This window comes from Chaetura pelagica, unplaced genomic scaffold (assembly GCF_000747805.2).
Source record: "Chaetura pelagica isolate M959 unplaced genomic scaffold, ChaPel_1.0 scaffold386, whole genome shotgun sequence".
Taxonomy (NCBI): Eukaryota; Metazoa; Chordata; class Aves; order Apodiformes; family Apodidae; genus Chaetura; species Chaetura pelagica.
The window spans coordinates 103,462-113,094 of record NW_009953703.1 but is presented as its reverse complement, the minus strand read 5'-3'; the positions used below and the strand labels follow the sequence as shown (position 1 = coordinate 113,094).

The window sequence follows — 9,633 nt, the reverse complement described above, 5'->3', positions numbered from 1 at the left end:
CTCTGAGAAGTGCAGTTATAGAACTATTCTTCTATTCTTCTTATAAAGATCAATGAGCTTGTAAATGTTGCAGTTACCTTTCTTTATATATATATTCTGTTAGAAACTCTGATCTATCATGTTTGCAGCTTGACTTGGGCTGCTCTCCTTTCCCAGGACGAATGAAGCTGTAACACCAGGATATTTGTTGTAGCTAGAAGGAAATATTAACTCAAGGACCTGGTCTTGAAAGCTACATTTCTAACAATGCCTTTGCCATCTGCATCCTGCCTGCTTTGCAGTGGTAGGTGAGGATGGCTGTGCACAAACACTCCCTCCTACTTTTAAGAAAGAAAATCTGAAAGAGGTTGAAGGTTGCCCAGCCTGGAAACAGCTTTGGTGTAGCTGTGCACTTGCTATTTTTAGGAGCACAAACTGCAGAAACACTTATGCTACCTCTGGCTTTGAGATCTCAAAAATTGGGATTTACACTTCAGTGTTTGTAGCTGCCACCAGTATGGTGGGAGAACCTAGAAACTGCTGATATAGCAGAAAAAGGGAATGGCATAGTATCTATACAGAGTGGGGGAAAAAAAAAGCCTTTGGGGGTTACAGCAACATGTTGCCTGGGAAATACTTAACTGATCAGTTTTACCATTCTATTAAAATACTGAAATGCTTTAAATCAAGTAAGTTTGGGTCTTGAATGATACAGCTTTAGTGTGAATTATACAGCTGCTTGTGAATATGAATCCTGCAGAAGTTAAATTGTGGCATTTTTAATTTTAAGGTGAAATTGAATGACCTGAAAATGGATCAATCTTCTCCCATGTTACCAGCAACCGTCTTGGATCAAACCGCCTCGCGGCTCGGCTGCAGTCCCACAGACAGGAAACTTGCTATTCACTTAGATGAAGAAGATGAGTTAAAGCATCTCCGCGACTGTTTCTGCATCCCAAAAGTCAAGGATCTGCCTCCAAGTGAGAATTTTAATTGCAGTGGGGCAGCAAGTGGGTGCAGGGGTGGTGGGGGGAAAGGGTGGGGGTTCATATCTTCTACATGTATTTATCAGAAATCTTTGGAAATCATTGTCACTTAGAAGATACTGGAGCAACTGCAGTCATATCTGAGCACAGTATGTCCCTGGTGTTGCTAAATCAATCAGTCAACTTGCTCTAGCACCAAAAGCTTTATGCTCTCATTCCCATCCTGAATAAGAAGGAAGGATAGAGAGTTTACCCAGTGCTTATGCTGTCAGTCAGCTCCTTTCAACAGTAGAGTGACTGCCTGAAAATTGCAGGTAGAAGCATTTCTACCTAATGGCTTGAACTGGTTAAGTAGCTTACAATAGTTCAGAGTAGTTGCTTCCTTGGTGTGATATAGGTTGGTGTTATCTATCTAGTTGCAATTATTTTAGTTAATGAAAGAGGTGGTATGTATATTAACATTTATATCTCATTGCTAGGAGTAGAGATAATTTTTTTTCCTGAGGCCAAATGGAAGACTGTGCATTTGGACAAATAATTGATCTGAGCAAGTAATTCATAATGAAACCTTTTTATCTGAAGATCTTTCCCACTTGCCTCATGAATTGCCTACAAATATACATAACTGCACATGGCTTCAACGTAGCTGTGCAAAATAGTTCTCAACATTTTTCTGCTTCATTCCTGGTTAGTAGGTTATTTTTGGGGAGTCTGTGGCCCAGGCATGGGAACAGGGCTACCTTTAATTTATTAAGAGAGGAGCTGGTGAAAGCTGAGGAAATGGAATATTATTCCCTTAGTTAATGAACGAATATAGGCATAGTCATTCTTGTCCTTTTCTGCCTTAGTAGAAAGTATCTATTAAAAATTAAAGGAAAAATTATCATAGATTTCTCTTGCAACATCTTTTCATTTTCTAATAAATGCAGATTTATTTAATTTTTCTGCTGATTTTTTTTTTTCTTTCTGAAAAGATCAAGAACTGATGGTACATGAGAAATTACAGGCACATTCACCATATTACATCCAGTAAAGGTCTGTGGTAGAAAATGGTATCAGTTGTCTGAATTCCTGCACATCTTTTGAAACTGTCTTTGTCTTCAGTATCTTGGTTCCTACAGATGATACATGGTAGGAATGCAGTCTGCTCCTGTCCTTAGGACATGAGGCTGATCTCTACATGCTAGTATATTGGCTTATCTTTTAAATCCTTGAGTTTTGCTACTCTTATTATTCAGAGCAGAAATGGACACTTTATGAATTTTTTAACTAGGTGCTTCATCTGCACAGAGCAGGTGTTCTCAGCCCATGTGCAAAGAAGTCTGTTTTTTTGTTTCCCGTTTTTCTCCCCATCTGCTTATTTCAGAGGGTTTCCTAAACCCCATCTGTTTGCTTGGATATGACTATTCTGTGCCCAGAGCCACTTCAGCTGCCAGTGTGGTGCACAATCTTCAGTGCAGCAGAGATGCAGGAGGTGCAAAACATCTCTCCAAAGCTGGAAAGATGCTGGAAGGCATCTTGTGAGGCCTTTGCACTGCTGCCCTTTGCAATCCAGCTCCAGAAGGACAACTGCACTGCAGCTGTCTTCAACTGCAGTGTGTCAAATGTCTCCCAAGAATATGAAAGTATTATATACTATAATACTATATACTATATACTATACACTGTAGTCTCTCAGCAGCTTCAGAGTAAAGAATCTTCTGAGAAGTACATAGAGGTTTTGATACCCCTGTGTCAGTTTGCATTGCTTGCCTTCCAAACTCTATTATTGTTTATCAATAATATTTAGGCCCAAACACTGCTGATGTGGTTCCCCCCCGTGACACTGTAGTCTCTCAGCAGCTTCAGAGTAAAGAATCTTCTGAGAAGTACATAGAGGTTTTGATACCCCTGTGTCAGTTTGCATTGCTTGCCTTCCAAACTCTATTATTGTTTATCAATAATATTTAGGCCCAAACACTGCTGATGTGGTTCCCCCCAGTGAGTATGATAGTTAGTCCTGAGACTGTGGCTAAATGTGTTTCAGTGAAGATAAGCAGCCTACGTAGTAGTATAGTTGAACAGCAGAGAGAACCCATCATTCTCATGATCCCAAATTGAGGGTTTTTTCCTCCTCCTTTTCCCCTGTCTCTCTTTTCTCTGCTTCAGCTGTCATTAAGAACATCTTCCCTGCTGAAAAACAGCAGGGGTGTAAAAATATATATATTTACACTGTGTGTCTATATGATAGAGAGAGATCTCCCATGACATTTTTCTGAGCACAGGAGCAGAACCTAGATAATGTGCCTCTGATGATAAATGTTATTACAGATATTAGCCATCAAATATTCTTTATATATTAACATAAAGCAGTACAATGAGGTTTTAGAAGCCTTACAAGAAGCAGATGGGAACATCCATAGGAGGCAATGTAAGATTACATACCTAAAAATATTTAGGAAGTCCTTATAATAGTTTAATTTAGTTATCAACTTATAAACTGTCAGAGCTGTTTATTTGTTCCATGGATCAAGTGGAAACCACCAGCAGACTAAGTCCGTGGTAAACCTTTGGGTTTTTATGTGCAAAGATGAGGGATGAGGCTCAGGTGAGCAAATAGCAAGAGATGACAGCAGAAGATTTAGAGAAATGTTTGGATCTCTTCACTCTGCTCCGAGCTGACAACAAAAAGTCTCTTTAATGCTTTTTGGTGCACTGGGAGGAGGTGAGAATGGCTGGAGTGCAGTTGGTGGTTGGACACTTAGTCATCAATCAGATTAAGGCCGTGGCTTGTGCTTTGTCATCTCGTAAAGGAATGGAGCATCATCTGAGTTTCTTGGGAATAAAAAGATGTCCCAGAGTGAAAGCATTGAGCTATATTTCCCTGAAGAGGTGGTTAAAGGTAGTGGTTAATCTTATAAATCTGGCTCTTTGTTTGAAGGGCTTGTGAGGGAGGTATAGGAAGGTGTGAAAGAGGTGATCTTTTATCTTGCAACAAGGGATACAACTCAGATAATGTATGAACAGATTTAGTCCTTCCCGTCTGCTTAATAAAGACATTGTATTTTTCCCTTTTGTTTGGACTGAATATTTCTGAAAATAAACTTTCTTATTCTTTGAGGTTTAAAAGGTATAGAAAGGCACCTTTAATGTAGACAAATGGATATATTTAGTATGCAAATAATGTACCTTACTAGATCTGATTAGTTCTCATGAATCTGAGTAGGTGAATATATCTAATCTCAATGTAAATTATTGTTCATGTGTGGTTTTTTTTACTCAGGGTACTCTAAGGACATTTCAATAATCACCTCTTTTGTTTTGCACCAGCCTTTGTTTAATCAATTGTACTTGTTTCCCATGTGACTATTTCAATATATATTGCATATCTAGCAGAGCTCCTCTAAAAAAAAAAAGGGCCAATACTGTGGGAAATGAGGGCAGTGTAATTTGAGGAAAGACAAGTGCTAGTCTTAAGAAAACAAATATGTTATTGTAAAGAAATCACAGTGATGAAGGGAATGTTGGAGCACAACGGGGTGCTGCTCAGGAGAAGGTATGAAATGAGAAAGATGCTGCAGCAGTGGTCCAAAATGAGTCTATTAATGATGGCAGAGAGAAGGAAATAAACAGCTTTTCTGTGAAACAGAAAAGAGTGCAGCCCAATACAGAGATGATAATGTGTCAAAAAAAAAAAAAAAGAAAAAAAAAATATCCAAAGTAATGGATATAAAAGTAGAAAAACACAACTTTCTCGAGGTGTTAAAGCCATCTCTCTCCAGCAGTGACCCAGGAAGGGTTTTTATTTAGAAAGGACTGTGGTGCAAGAAAAGCTAGTTTGCTTTGTAATTCCTTACCTGTTTTAATGCTTGACTGGGGTATAAAGAGTTTTAGAGAGACTGAGCTCCAAATTCTTGAGCAAAGATCCTCTCTCTTTTCCCAGTGAGACAATATTATTGTGTTTCTTGATAGGAAAAGAACTGTTAATAGGACCTATTTAGGAGCATGGGTAATATTTATACTTCTCTGTTTTAATTCATATTAGAACAGAGACAAAAAACAGATGTGGTATCTGTAAAACAGATTAGACTGAAAATGCTGTCTGACTTATGCTTTTTAAAAGCTTCTAAAGCTTTAATTAAGAAATTACCCAAGTTGTCCATACTTGTGAAAAATGTGTTCCTAGTGAGTTCAATGAAGTTGGTAATTGCTAGTGCAAAAGGTAGTAAGAGACCTTTTCCAGGCATCTAATCTATTTTCCTACAGCCCTAACATAAAATTTTCCCAGAGAGAAATGTAATTTATCCTTCATTTCTAGCATGTATCTAAACATACTCATTCATTTGTTCTATTTTTTTCTGAGCTATATTGACTATATTTAACAAAAACACATGTAATACTAGCTTTTGGGGTATTGTAAGTATATGTTTGGATGAATGCAAATTACTCCCTACATCTAGAAGGTCACCATCACTTGTCCCTCCAAGAATCTCTAACATGAGAAATAATAGAAAAAGGCAATGTTTGGATTGATAGATGATGACATGGGGTAATTAAATTGTTCAGAACCTCACTAGAGTTATTATTTATAAATTTCTACTGCCTTGCCTGCCTTCTAATCATTGAAAGGATTTGTCAACATAGATTTCCTCCTCCTCCTCAGATGTTGACGTGAAGTGCAGCCCACGGTATATGCTGACAAGACAAGAACTTTTGAGACTGCCTTAAAATATTCTGTGCAACCACTGTGTTTTTTAAATAGTGATTTAAACACACAGGGAGAACTTACATGAAAGACACAGATTTACCTAGTCTTAACTTTTATTATATGCACAATTCAAGTAGTTTCATGACTTGGCATAGGAATATATTGATAATGGAAGAAAAGTAGATAGCCTGGTCAGGAAAATTCTCCATATTCACTCACTGTTGGTTAGACATCTGACAAAATCAGTGCCAGTGGCTGCTGTTCACACAGCCCCAGAATCCCGGGGATTTAATTTAACTTACATTAGCTCCAGAACAAGTATAGATGGACTTAGCCAAAAATTGCAGGAGGATGTGGGAAATAACAGCTTGCAGATTGTCTGGATGTCCTGGAGCCTGCATGGTGCCCTGGAATGAAGGTCATCTCTATTTGCACATGGGAACTGTGGTGTCCTGTGGAGATTTGGGGCTGGAAGATCTCTGGGTGGTGGCACACGTGTATGTGCAGACACATGTGCTGTCCCTCCTGTGCTTGCTCCCATGTGTATGTTGTTTCTCTGATTTCCCTCCACAGCTAATCTGGGCCTGGTGAACGGAGAGGAGACCTGCCTGTACTTTGCTGGGAATTCTCTTGGACTACAGCCAAGGAAAGTTAAAACTTACCTGGGTGAAGAACTGGACAAGTGGGCTCGAACGTGAGTACACCACGGGGTATGTGAGATGCCAGTCTGTCCTTCAGATGAACACCTCATTTTATTTTGGGATCTGCCTTGGAAATGCTTGAATAGAATAGTGTGTTAAAAACCCTACAGCCCAGTTGTAAAACATGTTCACTGTTTCCCTAGCACTGTTTATACCTCCTTTAAAGGAATGAGCAGTAAAACAGGTAGAGAAATTTTTAGCTGTGACAACCTATGGCTCTGCTTTTGCTTATCTGGAGGGCCTGCAGAGTTATACCCATCCAATGGCCATGTGTGTTTATACACAAGTCACACAAACTCATTTGGTTACTGATACTTGCTGGTGAACATGATCCAGTTTCAGGCCCTGTGTTTTCCAAATAATTGTGTTTAACTGTGTGTGCTTCACCCCGTGGGCTTTGCAGTGGGCAGTTCCCCTTGAAATAGCACTAAGTGCAGGTAGTACCACTGCCAGCCCTGTCAGGTTTTTGGTCCTCATAAACCAGGTCTCTGCCTGACAAGTTCATTTTCTTTAGAAAGGAGCATTCCTGTCATCTCAGAGTCATCTCAGTGAGGAGCTGAGGGTGGATTGCAAGGAGCTCTGCTGAATGGAGCTGATGTAGGAGAAATGGGAGGACAAAAGAGGGACATGTTGCAGGAAAGGGGCATTGTCATCATGGCAGATGGGAAAGTTTTAAATATATAGTGGGAGAGAAAAACCCATATTTTTATTATTATTAAACCCATTAATTTTTTGTAATATATTTTGTTTCCACGGAGAGTCTGTGCTCTGAGATGTTCAACACCTGCCAGAGCTGGGAGGAGTACAGAAAATAACAAGTAAAAACCAGTGAGTTGAAGATGGGAGAGGAAAAAACATCCAGAGGAGTGAGTGAGCTGGGAGAGAGATGAGCACTTTTATAGGATGTGGAATACGAGGGGAGCAGATGTGACTTAATGGTGAGAGGAAAATACAGGGAAGCAGAAGAGGAAAAACTAATTCTGCTAATTGGGCAGCCCTTTTATTCAGTAGAAATAATCTAGATGGAGGCTTCACAATATAAATGTGAAAACTCTGTAGCTGCTGTTTCACTTGTTAATATACGGTTTCACTTGTTAATATATGAATGCTGTGGGTTAATAAAAAAGGTTTTCTGTTTATTACTTGTATTTGTGTAAGTGGGAAGAAGGTTGAGAATGACTGGGAGTGAGTGTGAACTTTGGGAAGCACTCATTCCTCTTGGTTACCCATTCAGCACTGACCTGCAGTTTCTTCAGTCAGTTGAAAAAAATTGCAACTCTGCCCATTTCTGGGTGATTATTGTACTTTATCAGGGCAACAACTGAGCTCTTTCAAAAGGTGGAAGTCAGATAGCACTGTTATCTGTTAGAGTGATGCACTGGGAGCACAAATGTATTTCAGTTCCTTCACTGTACCTTTTCATTGGTTCACTTCCATTCTGGTGTTTGTCTTTGCTACAGGGTGATATTTGTTTTTTTTCTCAATGATTATAAAACCATGAAAGGAAAGGCTAGGCAGTATGTTTCTCCAGGGTATCACCAGTGCCTTCAGTAACTGCATCTAAAGGAGAAATATGGCTGAACATGATTTTAAGCCATCAGGAGAGAGGGAGTAAATCTAGAAAAGCTGTTTGCCAAAAATACAGCTTGGCTTCAAATACCTTACCCAGAATAAATCAGAAAATTTAAAAACTCAGACCCAAACTATACCAACCAAAACCCCAGAACCAAATGCTGCTAACTGCAGATGTGCCTAAAGCAACTGAGACAGTCAGGGTAAGGGCAAGTTCAATTAGGACAGAGCAATGTGTGCTTCAAGAGGCTGATGGGCAGGAATGGTTGCTGGGGGCTGCAGAGGAGTAAGCTGTTGGAGATGCATAACCAGATGCTGTTGTTCCAGTCACCAAGAACAGTTTAGCAAAATCCAGTCTAAGGTAGTGGCTGTTACCAGCCAAAGGCTCCTCAGCGCCTTGTGTTGGCAGCACGACTTAGATAAATAAGCAGCAAGAACCGAAGACATGGCATGCAAATTAGGCACATCCTTCAAGTCAGCAATGATATAGATTCTGACTCTCTTCTAAATTGGTTTATCGCATTTTCTGTTTGTCGTGTCTTGGGACTCATCTCAAATAGCTGCTATACTTGTCTATTTAAACGGTTTTCACTGCTTATAGCTTATGGCAAGAATGAAAAGGTAGCTGTTGTCAAGGGCAGTGGAGCTTGTAGCTTCAGCTCTGTGTAGAGATGGCACAGTGGAGCTTGTAGCTTCAGCTCTGTGTAGACCTTACTCATTAGAGTAAGGCCTGGAGAGAAAGAGGCCTTTTCACACATTTCTTTCTTGTTCCGTTCCCTCTTACAGTGTCACTGAACCTTTTTTCTCCCCCTGCCTTTAAAGGGTAGAATTTAGATTTCTGCTCTTACATCTGCCTTCCACACACACCTGTTCTGATTTGTATTCTTTCATTCCACATTCCTCAGTCCTCTTTTTATGCTGATGTATAAAGACTACAAATTCAAGCCACTGGCATTCTTAGTATGGATTTAAAAAGACGCTTTGAGATGTTTCTTTCCCTCTGTTTTGATTTCAGATAAATCCAAGATTTACTGAAGGAAAGGCAAAGAGGGCTGAAAAATTATCTTCTGTACCTAGTCTAGAATAGCCAGTAGTCCCTTTCTTTTAATATGAAGGACCAAGGTTGTAGCGACTTGTTTGGTTGGATGAAGGCCAAGGTGCTTTGCAGTGTCTTGTTTGCCCTGTCACTGACCACAACTATCTGAGCAACTAACGCATTTTACAGAATCATTATTGCATGAGAATGTGCTTGCTGCAGCAGGCAATGTCACATCCAAATAATTCATTAAAGTGGAACTCTGAAGTGTGCCACGGCCAGTTGTTGGGCTCTTATGAAGGGCTGGTGGGGTGAATGTGGAGTGAGGGGTCTGCAGAATGGAGATCTTGAGACTTAGAGCTGTTTAGCTGAGCAAAATGAAGACTGAAAGAAAATTGTTGTTCCCTGCAATCCCTGCAAGTGTATCAAGGGGTAAATGCAAGGGAAAAATGAGCCACTTAGGTGAAATATCATGCTGGCACAGTAAATGTAAAGTAGAAATTAATAAATTGATTCTAGAAGCTAAATATGTATATATACTGCTAAGCATTGGAATAGCCTGGCAACAAGCTGAAGATGTAGTAGCCCTGCAAGGAGAAGTGCAGCTTGGTGAGGCTCAGTCAAATTCTGTTTGACAGACCCACTTCTCCTGCTAGTCAGAAGGGATCATCC

The 9,633-nt window shown here is 39.8% G+C and overlaps 1 protein-coding gene across 1 annotated transcript in view; it reads left to right on the top strand.

The window, feature by feature from the left end:
- Positions 1-790: 790 nt before the first annotated feature.
- Positions 791-9,633, top strand: part of KYNU (kynureninase) — a 54,057-nt gene continuing 45,214 nt past the window's right edge. The window contains exons 1-2 of the mRNA XM_010000368.1: positions 791-959; positions 6,226-6,346. Of these exons, the coding sequence (XP_009998670.1) occupies positions 791-959; positions 6,226-6,346 (290 nt within the window). The remainder of the gene's footprint in view (positions 960-6,225; positions 6,347-9,633) is intronic.